The sequence below is a fragment of the Gobius niger genome (genome assembly GCF_951799975.1).
Source record: "Gobius niger genome assembly, chromosome: 6".
Lineage (NCBI taxonomy): Eukaryota > Metazoa > Chordata > Actinopteri > Gobiiformes > Gobiidae > Gobius > Gobius niger.
Genome location: NC_136857.1, coordinates 32,160,707 through 32,176,614, shown reverse-complemented (window position 1 = coordinate 32,176,614; position 15,908 = coordinate 32,160,707). Strand labels below are relative to the sequence as shown.

At 41.9% G+C, this 15,908-nt stretch overlaps 1 protein-coding gene and 1 long non-coding RNA gene across 2 annotated transcripts in view; one reads left to right on the top strand and one right to left on the bottom strand.

Moving 5' to 3' along the window:
• nadka (NAD kinase a) overlaps nt 1-15,908 on the top strand; it is a 30,357-nt gene that overhangs the window by 5,893 nt on the left and 8,556 nt on the right. The window contains exons 3-7 of the mRNA XM_079558129.1: nt 5,653-5,736; nt 10,312-10,441; nt 12,546-12,654; nt 14,005-14,090; nt 14,163-14,265. Coding sequence (XP_079414255.1) covers nt 5,653-5,736; nt 10,312-10,441; nt 12,546-12,654; nt 14,005-14,090; nt 14,163-14,265 — 512 coding nt within the window. The remainder of the gene's footprint in view (nt 1-5,652; nt 5,737-10,311; nt 10,442-12,545; nt 12,655-14,004; nt 14,091-14,162; nt 14,266-15,908) is intronic.
• The window catches only part of LOC306964190, a 121,942-nt gene continuing 112,221 nt past the window's right edge, over nt 6,188-15,908 (bottom strand). Inside the window, exon 3 of the long non-coding RNA XR_013792961.1 lies at nt 6,188-6,255. This is a non-coding gene — a long non-coding RNA (uncharacterized lncRNA). The remainder of the gene's footprint in view (nt 6,256-15,908) is intronic.

Sequence of the window (15,908 nt, the reverse complement as noted above, 5' to 3'; positions counted from 1 at the left end):
CAGGGAGCCTAAAAGGGCCTAATGGGGCCGGCCAGCTCTCTACTCATGACTCTGGCCCAAAACATGACTCCGCTACCTCCTTACTGACGTCACAGCCTTGTTGGGACATTGTGGCCATTCACCAACCATCCACTACTCCATTGATTTGACCATCCAGGGTTACACGGCCTCATCAGTGAACAAGACTGTTTGAAAATGAGTCCTCATGTATTTCTAAGCCACTGCAGCCGTTTCTGTTCATCAGCTTCAATTAACAGTTTAGGGGAGGCCCGGATAGAAGGTTTATGCACAACTGCAGCCTCTGGAGGGTCCTACACCTTGATGTTCGGGAGACTCCAGAGGAACCAGCAGCTTCAAATACCTGTATGCTGCTTTGTAGCATCTGTTCTCTTAATCTGATGTGGGGCGACAGTGGCACAGATGGTAGAGGGTCGTCTCATGATCGGAAGGTCAGGGGTTCGAATCCCACCTCCTGAAAGTGCACATTGTCGTTGTGTCCTTGGGCAAGACACTTCACCCACATTGCCCCCAGTGTCTGCGTACATTGGTGTATGAATGAGAGTATGAATGGGTGAGCGGATCCTTGCTGTAAAGCGCTTTGAGTGCCTAATGTAGGTGGAAAAGCGCTATATAAGTAGAGACCATTTACCATTTACCATGTGTTTGTCTGGCAGAAACCGTCCTCATTGTGCCTTTATCTGCACAAACCGGAGTGTGCTCTGAATCATCCACAAATCTCTTATCTGTATGATGATTATGCTTAATCTTTCATGAAATATCGAAGGTTTTCATACCTAGACCAAGGCATTCAACTATTTCACGCTTTTCATCAGCAGAAAGACCCTTTTTCTTTCCCATATTGCTTGAAAATGATGATCTGCATAATAAAGTGGAACACCCTTTTTCAGTAGTTTTTCCCTTAACTGGGCTTAACCTGAAAACTAATCATCCCAGGTCTCTGAGATTAATGTCAGTGATTCATAGAGCCCCAAGACACGATACCATCCATGAGTTTCATTATTATTATTATTTTTTTGTACCTTTTTGACACAAAAATCCAATTTGCATAATAATTTGGAACACAGTGTAGCCCATTGTTTTCTCAGAGAGTCCTGTTGCGTTTTTATTTCTGTTTATATCACAAATAGGGCCCGACCGATATGGATATGGATATCGATACTGATATGAAGGAGCTTGGCCTGGCCAATAGCCAATATATAGACCAATATTTCAAGTAATTTAATTTGGTGTTTTTTTCTATTGTTTTTCTCTCTCAATTAGCCTATAGCTAAACATTTATTGATATAGTAATAGAAATATATCTAATAGAGGTCCACTGATAATGCTCTTTTCTAAGGCCGTTGTCGATTATGGGGGATTTTGATTGGCCAAACAAGACATGCACCACTGATATGTCTTGTTTATAATCCTGTTCATGAAGCATCTAATGTTAGTTTTAAACTCTGACAGGAGGGGGCCCTGTATGTCCATGTTTAGTAGGTACTTCAGAGGAAGCTTGTAGATTCTTATTGTTCCAAAATTGTAAACAAAAGTCTACAACGTAATACGTGTAAAATATGTTTACAAACAAACCAGAAGTTTTTATCACTTTGGGTTTCGGAGATATCAGCCAATATTGTGAAATACCTCATATCGGCCCGATATATCGGTCTGGCCCTAGTCACAAAGAAAGTCGTACATTTGTCCGGCTGGTTGATAAAACTGCACATTCAGCATGACACTTGTAACAGTAAGTCATAACACAGTAGAAAACCAGCTGATTCGCTGCAAGCCTGTAACACTCGGCCGATCACAGTGCAGTCTTCTCTCTAATTTCAAATCTGATGAGCTACATTTTTATTTTTAAATATTAAGCTTAACTTCAACCATAATCCCAATACTTAAAAGTGTAAAAAATGAGACTGTCAGGGTCTTTTCTCGGCTGTCACTCGCCTGATGGTATCGACCTTCCACAAAGCATTGTTGTGTTCTGCTGATGGAATCAGCTGGTTGCATCAGGCGACATTTGTAAAGCGCCTGGTGCAATCCCGCCTTCGGTTTTTGATCTGACACAACAATGGTGGGAGGTGATTTCTCAGGAGGAAGTGCTGTGCCCATATTACCACAAGGAACTGTGAAATGACAAGAAGCGGGAAGTGGGATTGGACCTTTTTTTCCATTTTACAAAACCAGTGTTGAAATTAAAGGCCATCACTGTATCCACACAATGAGGCCTGTCTTTAAAAGTCCCTTGATTGTGTAACTGTGAAAGGTTAAAGCCTTTTCATATTAGTCATGCGACACATTCACAGCAGACCGGGTCAGCTGGGTTTGCCTTAGAGGCAGGGCAAGTCCATTAAATATTATTTAAAAACAGGAAGTACAAAAGTCATACAAAGGAATAGCTGCAATTACCATTCTATTTTCAATGAGTCCAATTTTTATAGCGTCTTTAGCACTTCTGTCCCCATGAAAACCTGCAGGTTGGCACAAGTGGATGTTGTGTTTCAGGACGCCCAGCAAACTTCAAATGGAAAACCCTCCCGTCCTCAAACATGAGTTATAAAATACAAAATGGCGGCTCCTTGCACTAGATGCAGAGGGGATGTAGTCGCCAAAATCCTCACTCAAGTAAGAGTAAAGTTACTTTGAAATAATTTTGCACAAGTAAAAAGTAGTGTCCCAAATAAATAATCAAGTCAAAGTCAAAAGGACTTGGAGAAAATGTCACAGTGAGTAACTGAGTGTAAGATACTTAATTAGAATATTACTCAAGTAAAAAGTACTACATGATAGAACTATTCTAATGAGTACAGTTTCGTCAAAATGTTACTCAAATTCTTGAGTAACCCTACCCGAATCAAGTTTATTGGTAGAGCACACTATGTTCCATACCAAACAGTTCAAAGTGCTGTACAGAACCAGAACAACAGCCTCTTGTGGAGGTTGTAAACAAGTGGAGACACTCCCACCAGAACATATAAAGTACAGAAACTCACATTGTTCTTACTTACTTTAAGCTTTTTGTTATTGCCCATTGTACATAAGATACCTCTATTTACTATATAACTGTTTGCACATTTCCTGTCTATTTTGCGCAACAAAGTGTTTTTCTTGAGTCGAAAGTAACAAGTGAATTTCTCCATTGTGAGATCAATAAAGGATGATCTTATCATATTTAAAAAGCAATACAATGAATTAAATGTAAATAATCACTGCTACTGAAAGACCCTTCACCGTGTTTAGTCCTAACTCTGGGCCCACGGGAGACCACTTCTGACATTCAGTATGTAATTGTTTTATTCCTGTTATTAAAAACATCAATTGCAAATCATTACATCACAGTTGCAATGAATTCTCAAAAATCGTGCTTGGAGATTTCCCGAGCTGCATCAGGCTGCAGAAGTGCTAGCTAGCTGCTTGTTTTTGTTAGCTGGGAGGAGCCATGTTGCCTGGTGTCGGTGCGTCTGGAAACAGCAGATGGTGCTAAGAGGATTTGGACCACAGTGACCGCTTGGCCTCAGCACAGGCGTTCCATAAACTCCCACTACATAATCCTGTTTCAATGCATGCTCCGCCTTTGCACTTACTAACAATATGCCCTCATCAACTACTTCTGACAGTGTTGTCAAAGGGCTCACTATATGCCAAAATGGCCTCACACGTGCAACACATCCCCTTCATAGAGTTGAGTTCAGGTTGCTGATATGGACAGAACACTGCTACATTTTGTTTGTGACATGTCCCCAATTGAGCATGTTTGTGATGCTCTGGGTCGGTGAATACGACAGCGCGTTCCAGTTCCTTCACACATCCATTGAAGAGGACCATCAGCTCTATGAAGGAGAAAGTGAATGTCCTTTAATTGTACACAGCCTAAGGCACCAAGGCAATATTGGAAGCATTTGTGATAGCGCTTTCCACATGACACAAGTCGCCCAACTAGTTTTTCAATGGATGGATGGTGTTGTGTCTCAGGGCTCTTTGAATCACTGACATTAATCTCAGACGCCTGGGATGATTAGTTTTCAGGTTAAGCCCAGTTAAAGGAAAAAACTACTGAAAAAGGACGTTCCACTTTATTAAGCAGATCATCATTTTCAAGCAATATGGTAAAGAAAAAGGATCTCTCTGCTGAAGAAAAGCGTGAAATAGTTGAATGCCTTGGTCTAGGTATGAAAACCTTCGATATCTCATGAAAGATTAAGCGTCATCATGGTACAATTAAGAGATTTGTGGCTGATTCAGAGCACACATGCGTTTGTGCAGATAAAGGCACAATGAGGACGGTTTCTGCCAGACAAATACATCAGATTAAGAGAACAGCTGCTACAGTCTCCCGAACATCAAGGTTGTGCATAAACCTTCTATCCGGACTCCCCTAAACCTTTAATTGAAGCTCATGAGCAGAAACGGCTGCAGTGGCTCAGAAATACATGAAGACTCATTTTCAAACAGTCTTGTTCACTGATGAGGCCGTGTAACCCTGGATGGTCAGATGGATGGAGTGGTCGATAGTTGATGAATGGCCACAATGTCCTGGCACCCCAGGACATTTTTTTTATTTTAATTTTAAATTGGCAGTATTTTCACCATTGCAAAGTACACATATTTGATATCTGATGTGTGGGGCTGTGTTTTTTTCGATACTGGCATTTAAATGATACTTGGTTTTCAATATCGATGCCTGAGCGATACATTTTCAAATACTGCAATACCAATAGTAAAATATTTATCGTCTAGAACCAGAAAACAGAAGATTTTTCTTTGGTTCCTGCTTTCGATACCAGACTGGTATCATCAGCCCTGTTTATGTATGTTCTAGGTTCTCTATATTAGAATATTTCTCAGAATCAGGCCTATGCGCTCATCTGGTTTGTTTATCTTACGGTAACTCGGGCAGATAACGCCTGGTCCCATGCTTTATGTCTTTTATTGGAGGAGCCTGTTTTTATTTACTTAGACTTCACCTTTTGCAACCAAACAAAACAAAAAACATAGAAAGTGAAACATGTCACAAAAGTCAAAGAAATCCAAGTTGTGGACGAAATGTTAGAACGCACCTCATGTCACGTTTTTGTTACATCTACATGATCAGACTTCCTCTTTTCAAGACCACGTCATTGCTTTGTTCTGTCTTTTTTCAAAATGATGTCTCTGTGTTTCACATGCCTGTTACCATAATCAAACCCTTCATTTACAACACTTGCTAAAGATTTGTCTCTTAAATTTGGTATTCTCCACCTTCCGATGGTAACGGTGAGAGTGGAAAAAAAAAAGCCGATATTGAAAAGTACCCAAATATCGGCCTGATCTTTATCGGACTTTGTTCTGCCCTATACACATTAATGCTTCCTTTGTAAAGCAGCAGTTGCAGGAACACTTGGCGTGGTGTAAGAGATACACGCCCATTACACACCATTGCATAATCAGATCAGATATTTCCTCCTAATGATTTCCCAGATCAACTACCAACCAGAAATGGAGACAGTGTATTCCAAGATGTGTCAAAAGAATGGTCTGTTCTTCATGAGGAAGCAACATTGCTCTGCGATTCAATGCTGGATTTAGGCCAAATTGAAATGTGATTTTTAGAGTGTGTTGTAACTGTGACATAAAAGGTCGTCTGTGTGTGTGTGTGTGTGTTTGTAGGAGGACCCAGTGGCTCCATGGACCCAGCCCCGTCACCACCTTCGGCCCCAAGGCCTGCATGCTCCAGAACCCACAGGCCGTCATGTAAGTCCCCCTCTGTTCTCTGTCTCTCACTCTCTGGGCTGGTACTTCTGCTTTTAATGGTCGTTAACGCGGAGCACGGTCTGGCATGTGCGATGCAGAGCTAAACGCCATGTATTGGCCCGGTCTCGTGTGTAATTTCATTATGCTTCGTTATGGGTTAATCATTAGGGCACATACTTTGGCACTAACTTCATTTTGGTTACTATACAAATGCTGTTGAATTGTCGAAGTGCAGCAGTGTTCTGTTCATTTGGACGAATATATATATTAGGGCTGGGACAAAATATCGGATCGGACTTGGATCGCAATACTTTGTGCTGCAATACCAAGTATCGATACTTTGTCAAGTGTCACAATATTTTCAATACTTGAGTTTGGAGGCATTTTTGTCATACTTTATTTATTTTATTTTATGCTTTATTTGGTCGGGACAGTGCAAGTTAATGAACAAGCCACACCGGATTGTAGCCTTAGGCCAATTTTCATCCGTCGTCCCCCATGCGCACTCTCAAACACACTCTCATACATCCTGGCCTATTGTACATGTTTTTAGTGGTAGGGGAAACCGGAGTACCCGGAGGAAACCTACGCAGATACGGAAGGAACATGCAAACTCCACACAGAAAGGCCCCGTCCCTGGTGGGAATCGAACCCGGACCTTCTAGCTGTGAAGCACAAGCACTAACCGCTGTGCTACCCTCCTTTGTTTTCCAGTAAAAGTTACAGCATCTTGTTAAATTTTGTGTTAATGCCCTTTTCAAGCTAAACACTTCAGTACATGTCACATGGCATTTGGTTAATAAACTTTGGACACATACATTTGTACAATGTAAAAATGTAAAATGTAAAAATTAGTTTTTTTCCTCCCCTTACATGTTTCATTCATGTCCTAATGTGTAGAATGATCCCAGACTTTTTCACCACCACTGCCTCTAAAATCCTGCACTGTCACTCACTAATTTCATTTTAGTTATAGTCTTATGACAAAAGTTTTTAAATTTAATTTAGTTTTCAAATTTCAATGAATTCTTTATACTTTTAGTCTTCAATTCAACATTTCAATCAGACAGAAACAAAAGCACCTGGACCAAGTGTTGAGCATTCACACCCAATTCCAGCCACGTTCACCACGAGTAAGTCCTTGTCTGATTTAGCTGATCTTTCCGTGCTCCATACTGTTTACCTGTGGAAATGCAGAGCTAAGACCACTGTCAATACCCATGCCATTTGTGCTGCTCCACTGACAACACAATCCCACAGAGTTTATAGGCTCGGTGTGGGTGCGATGAGGAGATGTTTGGATGAAGGCAAGTGATGCTGTAATCAGTCTTCAGGTTGAATTTATGCCTAGGTTTTATTTAGTCGAGTAAGATTAATGTCTTTTTTTTTGGCATGTATGTAGTTGTCAAACCTATTTAGTCATTTTGCACAGCCTCACGGAGCCTCTCCCACATTGACAAGGACGAAGCATCAATTTTAACAATATGAGACTCTTTAAAACTGTGAGCTGGAAGTTCAGATATTCATTGTCCCTTCTTTTAATGTTTCATTTCTTATAGTCGACCAAAATGTGTGAGCATTGATGACTAATGCAGTGCTTCCTGTGACTTGTATGTTTTTAGTGACTGTTGTTATTAAGAGCTTATTAGAAAAGAGTTTTGACAATGATGCCTGTTGTTATTATTATGGAGTGATGTCACACGGTGTGACATACTGTAACTCCCACGCCGCGGGAACTACACTGTAACGGCCAAACAAACAAGTGGAGTAGATTTTTACAAGATTGATTTGTGACTTAGCGTTCTGTGTCAAAGCCCGGAGCAGGCAGACCACAGGCTGAGCTCTTTCAAATGAACGAGCAGAACGTTTGGATCATGTGGGCTAACGTCATATCATACGGCCAATCAATGGATATGTTTCATCACAAAAGTTAACACAAGAACGTTTCAAATAATACTCAATAAAGATATGTAATGATCACAATTCTATGTCTTTGGGGAGGAACTCAATTCAGATTATATTTTATACAAACACTTGGTCAGACAATTTGAAGAACTTATTTTGTCTTTGAAGAATCTAGTTTTTACTGCCAAAATACTGTATATAAAGTTAAAGTGTTGGGAAACTTAATCACTCTTGGCTGCGGATAGCAATAAACACAAGACTGAAATATGTAGTTTGTGCTATTTAAAGTGGAAATGAAGTTTTTTAAGTTCCCATGAAGGAAAGTTGATTCAGCGAAAGAGACAATAATGTGTCCAGGCCAATGTTAAGAACGCCCTGGGCCAAATTAAAATCTAAAAAACGTGTTTGGAGAAAGTTTTCCCTTTAGTGACCTTAATAAAACAAGCCTTGTGACGTATTGCCCTGAGTCCAGCACTGGCTGTCTATGAATCTCAGATGAACTTGTGCACATATGAGTCTGTGTTGTTGACTGTGTGATGCAGCATTTCTTTTGTTTGTGCCGTGTCTGACAAACACGTCGGCTCAGTCCGGAGGTGGATTTACCTGTCGAGTGACATAATCGCTGTTGTTTTGACTATACTCCGCTGTCCAATGGGCTGTGGTCATTTATGTAAAAGGGGCCGGTCCAGCAGGGTGGTGGGCGGCGGCTTATGTCTGAGTAAGAGCGGCACTAATCTGCAGCTCGCAGTGACAGAGTAGTGCGAACACAGGAGTAGAGCCAGAGAGGGGACAGGCTCAGAGGAGCAGAGAGGAGAAGACAGGAGAAGAGAGGAGCAGAGAGGAGCAGACAGGAGAAGAGAGGAGCAGACAGGAGAAGAGAGGAGAAGACAGGAGCAGAGAGGAGCAGAGAGGAGCAGACAGGAGAAGAGAGGAGCAGACAGGAGAAGAGAGGAGAAGACAGGAGCAGAGAGGAGCAGAGAGGAGCAGACAGGAGAAGAGAGGAGCAGACAGGAGAAGACAGGAGAAGACAGGAGCAGAGAGGAGCAGACAGGCTCAGAGGGGCAGACAGGAGAAGAGAGGAGAAGAGAGGAGCAGAGAGTAACAGACAGGGGCTGACAGGTGCTCAGAGGAAAATTTCAATGACTGGGAGTAATGCAGACTAGAGCCTGACTATGTGCCCCGCTCAGTATGCCCTCTGGGGCCACACCATGAACCCACCGTCCCAAAGGTAGGAGAGCTTTATCACTCACTGCACTTGCAGCACCGTATCTAGGATCACATTCATCAAACTTGCGCACTCCTTAAATGTTGACAAACCCAAAGTTTCCCCATAATGTGGCGAGGAACAGGAAATGTTGTCAATGCTGCGAGTTACTGAGTAGCTCTGACTACAGTCAGAGTGTGAGCTGCCCATCCATGGCCTCCATTTAATAGGAATAATGATACATTAGTGCACTGTCATGTGACCAGCAGATAATAAGTGTGAGTGTGTGTAAGGGTTAAGAGCACAAACACTCACTACAACCTGAGACTGAGGTGTTCAGACCAGTGTTTATTCATATCAAGTAATATTTTGGCCGACTAAAACTAAATTCAAAGTTTTTTATCAGTCTAAAACTATGACTAAAATGCCCAGATATTTTCATCGACGAAAATAGGACTAAATACAGATGAAAAGAAGAGACTAAAATCATCCAAGCTTCTAATGAGAGATTGAAAGACATGTTGTGTGTTGTATTATTTATTTGTGAAATTATGTGTTCCTTTTGTTTTATGTTTTGGTCCCCCTCGCAAACCAGATGTGTCATCTCAAGGGTTTTTCCAATAATAAATTGAAACTGAAATTGAAAGAGCCTGAAATCATTAAAATGCACTTCCAGAGGAACAGCTCTGAGCTTTGTTCGTGTGGGAGAAGCTCCATGAAGCCGAGGAGCTTGATAACATCTGATTATAATAAATATTATAAATGTAAAGTAGACAAAATTCGTCTTAAATTTAGTCGACTAAATTTACATGCAATTATATTCGACTAAAACTAGACTGAAATAGAATTATTTGACTAAATCTGGACTAAAATTAAAGGACATATTCGTCCTAAGACTAAGACTAAAACTAAATTAAAATATGTCGTCAAAATTAGCACCGGTTCAGACAGAGACCACCCAAATGTCTGGGAACTAAAACTAAACCAGGACTAAACCGGCACTAGGGCTGGGTATTGTTGGTTTAGGATACCGATACCTGAACAATACTTTTTTGATCGAAAACAGAACAAGAATGTGAATCTATTCCATAAAAGATCTTTTCTTTTACACTTTCTACTTTCCACTTTACATCTATTTGAGCTGAAATAACCAAGTCACTTTCTTTGATGCTGTCCTCGAACCAACAGCATCAAAACTCGGATCTAAAGATATTTTTTCGATACTTTTGTTTTTTTCCTACCAGTAGAACCTAAATGCTTTAGAAAAAAATATAAAAAATCTTTCAACTGGACTTCTAGTTTTGATTCAATCTTGTAACTATTAACTAGAAACTCAACTTGTTTTTTGATACCATGCTGGTATTGTATTGTATTGTGTAAGCCATGACTAAACCAGGACTGAACCAGGACTAAGCCACGACTAAGCCAGGACTAAACCGTGATAGTAAACTCTTTGTGTTCTGCAGGCACATCCAGGACCCGGCCAGTCAGAGGCTGACCTGGAACAAGCCTCCTCAGAGTGTGCTGGTCATCAAGAAGATCCGAGACCTGAGCCTGCTGCAGCCCTTCAAGGAGCTGTGCACCTTCCTCACCGAGGTACTGTCCCACTCTGCTGTTTCAGAACCAACACCATCTAAGCCAGCGTTTCCCCAGCAGGGTGCAGGCACCCTCAGGAGTGCATGGCATTATTTCACATGAGAAAATGAAGTGAAATCTATATTTACCTAAATGTTTACAGGTTGTGTTCAAAACAAATGTGTTCAAGTTCCTGCACAAATGTGTTCAGCCTTTGAGGAGCAACAGAAGTGAAAAGGGTTGCAGATGGGCACGGAACACATAGACAGCAGACAGCATAGCAGCAGGTTTTTAAAGGAGACGTATTATACGATCATCACATTATTTAACACTTTAAATGTTGCAAGAGGCAATATTGGCCTAAAACAACTTGAAAATCGAAAAGAGTCACCCATTTCCGGTCCAAAGCTCAAAGAATAGGCTCCGCCCCGCCCTTAAGCAAACGTCTTGTTTACAAGTGCTTAAAGGGATATTTCAGGATTGTTGACATAGGGCCTCATTTCCTAGTTATCCAGAATGTTGCTGATTTGTGTTTTTCTATTTTTATTTGTAATTCATGCAGTTCTTATATTTGAAGAGTTTCCTGGCGCTAGGCTAATGCAAGGCTAGCACATTTCTATGGTATCAGCTAGCCTGCATTAAAAACAGTCTGACCCGCTCCACAGAGCACCTGAGGCAAATCACTTACAACACCAGACTAACCATATAAACGTCTGTCTCGATAGAATAATTTTAACCATTTTGCATTTACAATAACTTATTTGAGCAGCATCAGCTTCGTGGTTGTATAAGCTACACAGCGGCGGAGTGATCTGCTAGAAAAAAGTCCCTCAAAATGCGATCATTCATGTGATGCAAGGTCAGTTATATTCCAAAAATTATTCTATCGACACAGACATTTAAGACTGTTTTTAATGCAGGTTAGCTGATACCATAGAAATGTGCTAGCCTATCACAAGCTAGGGCTGTGCAATTAATCGAAATTCGATTACGATTTCGATTATTACACTAAACAATCACAAAAATAGCATAGTCGAGAACAAACAAAAGCGCAAAAAGTCCGTCCTGCGCGGTTTGTGTGAGGCGTCTGTTCAGCTGAAATACCAGCACAGTGACAACTGTAAATAATATCGCACTAATATTTTTTATACCTAACTCTTGAGATAATGCCACTGTTAAGAGCTCACCTTGTGCTGAAAGGAGAACAGCTGTTTAAGAAGCCTTGACATCCTTCTTCAGGAGCAGATCTCAACGGAGCTCAAAGCAAACTCTGATTATTTCATGCCACTGAGATGATTGTTTCTGTTCCCTTCGTGATGATGTCATCAGGCTGCGCGGCTCTGTTGGACAGGTGTGAGGGCTGGCCAGCAGGGGGCAGGTATCCCTATAGAATTAGTTTAGAAACGTGAGCATTTTTTTTTTTTTAAATGCTTTTATTGTCCAAAGAAAATGTAGTCCATAGTTGTTTTTTAAAATAATAATAAAAATGAATTTTTTTAAGGCAACAAATAATCGTTTGAATAATCGTGATTTCAATGATTACTAAAATAATCGTGATTATTATTTTTTCTATAATCGAGCAGCCCTAGCACAAGCCTAGCGCCACTAAACTCTTCAAATATAAGGAATGCATGAATTACAAAAAAATATCTCTGGAACACTGTGGATAACTAGGAAATGAGGCCCTATGTCAAAAATCCTGAAATATCCCTTTAAGGGCCTGGAAACTTAAAAATTGTGTTTCTTTTTGACGTCCAAAGAAACATTTTCTTCGTGGAGACATTGTAATAATCCAGAAATGAAAATGAGCTGGTAAACGTTTGCACAACAGCAGAAAAAAAGGATAGCGGCGTTTATTCCAGCAGGTCTGAGCGCGTTTGTTTACTGAGTGAGCAGCAGCAGTGTGAGCGGTTTCAATTTGATAAAAAAAAAAAACATTTAAAGACATCATTTACGTGACAGTAGGACTGTGCTCTTCCTGGGTAGGCCCGGCCAAAAGCAGAGCAGGATTTCTCCGGCATTAGAAAACAATTCCAAGTCCTAACTCCAGGGTCATACAGGTTTCTGCAGAAGGAGAGTGCTATCTGCCTTTGCTCCCTTCAGATCAGACTGTCATTACTCTCAGGTGAAGAACATGCTGGTGTACGTGGAGAAGAAGGTTCTGGAAGACCCCTCCATATCTGCAGATGAGAACTTCGCAGCCATCACAAAGAAGTTCTGCACCTTTAGAGAAGGTGGGTGTTTCTGCTCACAGGTGAACGGGGAAATGTAACTTTTCTTCATGACCTTTCTTTCATTTCATATTTTCACCCAAAAAACTCTCTGAATAATGGATAGAGCCACGTCTAGACCTGTTTGGATTTATTTTATGGTCGTATTGGTTATTAATGGGGAAATCAGACCAAATAAACGACAGGGTTTATTTTAAAATGTGATGTTTTGGGGTTTGTTTTCTCATATTTATATTGTGGATATATTTGTTGCACATTTGTCTACACAAAATACAGTGATATTATGATTACTGCAGTATAAGTATTTGGGCGGCACAGTAGTACAGCTGTTAGCCCCCGTGCTTCACAGCTAGAAGGTCCTGGGTTCGACCCCCGGCCAGAGGAGATCTTTCATGTTTGCATGTTCTCCCCGTGTCTGTGAAGGCTGCCCGTGGTTTGGGTCGGGTTATGAAATTCTCCTTTGATCGCGGGGCGGGTCAACTTTTTCCGTCATCTTTAGAGCAGGTTTTTGACGTAAATATGAGTCGGATTTTCATAAAACAAGCAGCGTTTGGCAGCTTGTGATCCAGAGAACGCGTTTATGGGACCGTCTGTGCGTCTGTGAGTGTGTTCATGTTACCTCAGCTGCCTGCCTCTCCTGATCCCAGCGTGCAGGAGGGCGAGAGAGAGCGATGACACACCAGTCCCGCTCATTTCAAGCACATCTTTGGACGGAGTGAAATTTCAATTCAGACGGATCATATTTGTATCGCGTCATTTTTTATACTTGCGGGGGAGGGGAAGGTTATTAAAATAGAATCAATGTTGCGGGGCGGGCAGAACCTGCTCCAAAGGCGGCCCCGCAGGCTGAAAACAAACAAAAGAAAGTTAGATATCACGACTTATGAGTAACTTACAATGTGTCAGTGTGTGTCAACGATCACATAGCTTATCAGTAACTTAGGACCCACGTATGTCGGACGTCTGGGCATACGAAGAGAAATCTGTATGCCAGCGTACTTGCCATATGCGGACGTGTGCCAGCGTGCTTCAGCGTGCTCATGACGAATACAAAACTTACCCATAGCTTATCCAACGTACACCGGCGTGTTGAGAAAAGACGCCAAAGCTATTGTCTCACGCCTGACCGAGATTTAGAGTCTCAACTGAGAGCTCCTCATTCCTAACATTTTGACTCATTTTAGATGTTTGACATTCAACAAATATTTTTCTTCGGGGGGAAAACAACTTGTTTACAATGTGCAGTCACCAAAGACTGAAACCAAGGCTCAGATATATGTGCGTTCAATGTTCTTCTGAATGCCTGTTTATCAAATAGCACATTGTGTAGACTGACAGGGCTTTTGTTTTCAGACCTGGATGACATTTCCAACCGTGTGGACTTCATCATCTGCCTGGGAGGAGACGGGACTCTGCTGTACGCGTCCTCCCTGTTCCAGGTATGGAGCGTCGGGCCCTGATCCCACATCAGAGGCGCTCGTCCCCTCACGTGTGTCCCTCTGTGTCCTCAGGAGAGCGTTCCCCCGGTCATCGCCTTCCACCTGGGCTCCCTGGGCTTCCTCACGCCCTTCAAGTTTGACACCTACCAGTCCCAGCTCACCCAGATCATCCAAGGTACGCCTCTGGCACTGCTATCGCCTGCTTTCTGCGGGGGCGCTTTGGCGGGTGTTTCCACGGTCTAAACAGAGCCGCTCCGAGTCCAAACTGGGGGGTCCAAGGCCTTAAAAGCATTACATTTAACCTAAGAGCATGCATTTTTAAGTGCATGGGTCTTCAATTTTCTTTCATCATTATGTTCGAATTAGTTGTGTTGTATTTTTTGTCTAAATATGCAAACAACAAAAACACACCTCTAAAGAGTGATGAAACTGTGCCAAAAATGCAATGACAAAGTGACCAAAACGACAAAAATAACTGCGAACAACAAGGGTAAAGTGTGCTTTGAACGGGGTACATTTACATCTGTCATGTCATCTGTCGTGCTGTGGGCTCCTGCCATGGGCCCCGCCTCGTTGGTGTGCGAGACAGAGATTTGTGCTAGAAACATGTTCCGAGTCCCGGTGCTTCAATTGCGAGCTCAACGACGCCCAGCAGCACAACTTTAACTGTGGCTGTGGCTCTGAGTTCTGTTTGCACACTACTGCTCCCGCTGGCAGAGCACAGAACCACACGCAAAATGTTTGGTTGCCTCGTTGCGTAGTCTTACTTTCTAGTTAGGACCTGCTTTCCACACAGTTCTGTCCAGGACATGGTTAGACCTAAAGTCCTTGGTCTACTGACCTGGTTTACTCTGGTCCAGTGAGTCTCAGAACTAATCCAGAGGTTCTGCTAGACTTTTTTTTGTTGGCTGGCTGGGTCGTAAAAGCGCTACACAAGCGCTTTAGTGAGTTCAAAAACACAGCTATTTTTAATGAAAGAATGATCAAATCCAAACATAAAGTTGTGCGCGTGAAGACGATGGAGAGCGGCAGGTTTCACGCGGACGGTACTCATCTGCGCTTTAACTCAAACAGAAGGTGTGACCCTACGCTGTCCTTATCCAGATCTGACGGCATTCAGCGGTCTCTCACCGCTGAAGTATTATGGAGGGACAAATCGACAGTGCTAAAGTCATCAAAAGTCAGTCTGGAGCAATGCGCCATGGACCCAGCTCTGCCACACTTAAGAGCAGCTCCGAACACCGGTAACTAGGCCGAGGCGGTCTACGCAGACTGACCGAGGGAAGCGCCTCTAAACCCGGCCACTCTCCCAGGAAGAGCCGCTGTGAGGAAGCACGTCAGTCTGACTGAACAGAAGCAAGTTTGAAGAATAAACTAATTGAATTTATTAGCTGCGGAGTTCTTAACACACTTTTAGAAAACTAAATGTACCTATAGTTCGCCCTTTTCTTGGAAAATGTGATGAAGCACGAAGAGAAAAGTCTTTCATTTCCAGAGCGATGATGACACTTCAACTGCGCTTTGTAAAATGAGCTAAGGGCGTAAATTGAAAGTTTTTTATCTTTAGGCCTGTCTCTTTGTTCACTTTGTTATGTTAGTCACTGGTGAAATGTTTTTTAATACATTTTTACCGGCCATTTGCTTTTCAAACCGGCCAAAAGCCGGCTACAGCCGGCTAATGGAAACCCTGGACTGGCCCACTGACATCATCCAATTTTTGTCTAAAAATGCTTTAAATACATTTGTCAAACTGTCCAACTATCATTTTGCTTATACCATTATTTTCACTTGCAGCTAATTTTATTCTTATGAAATTAA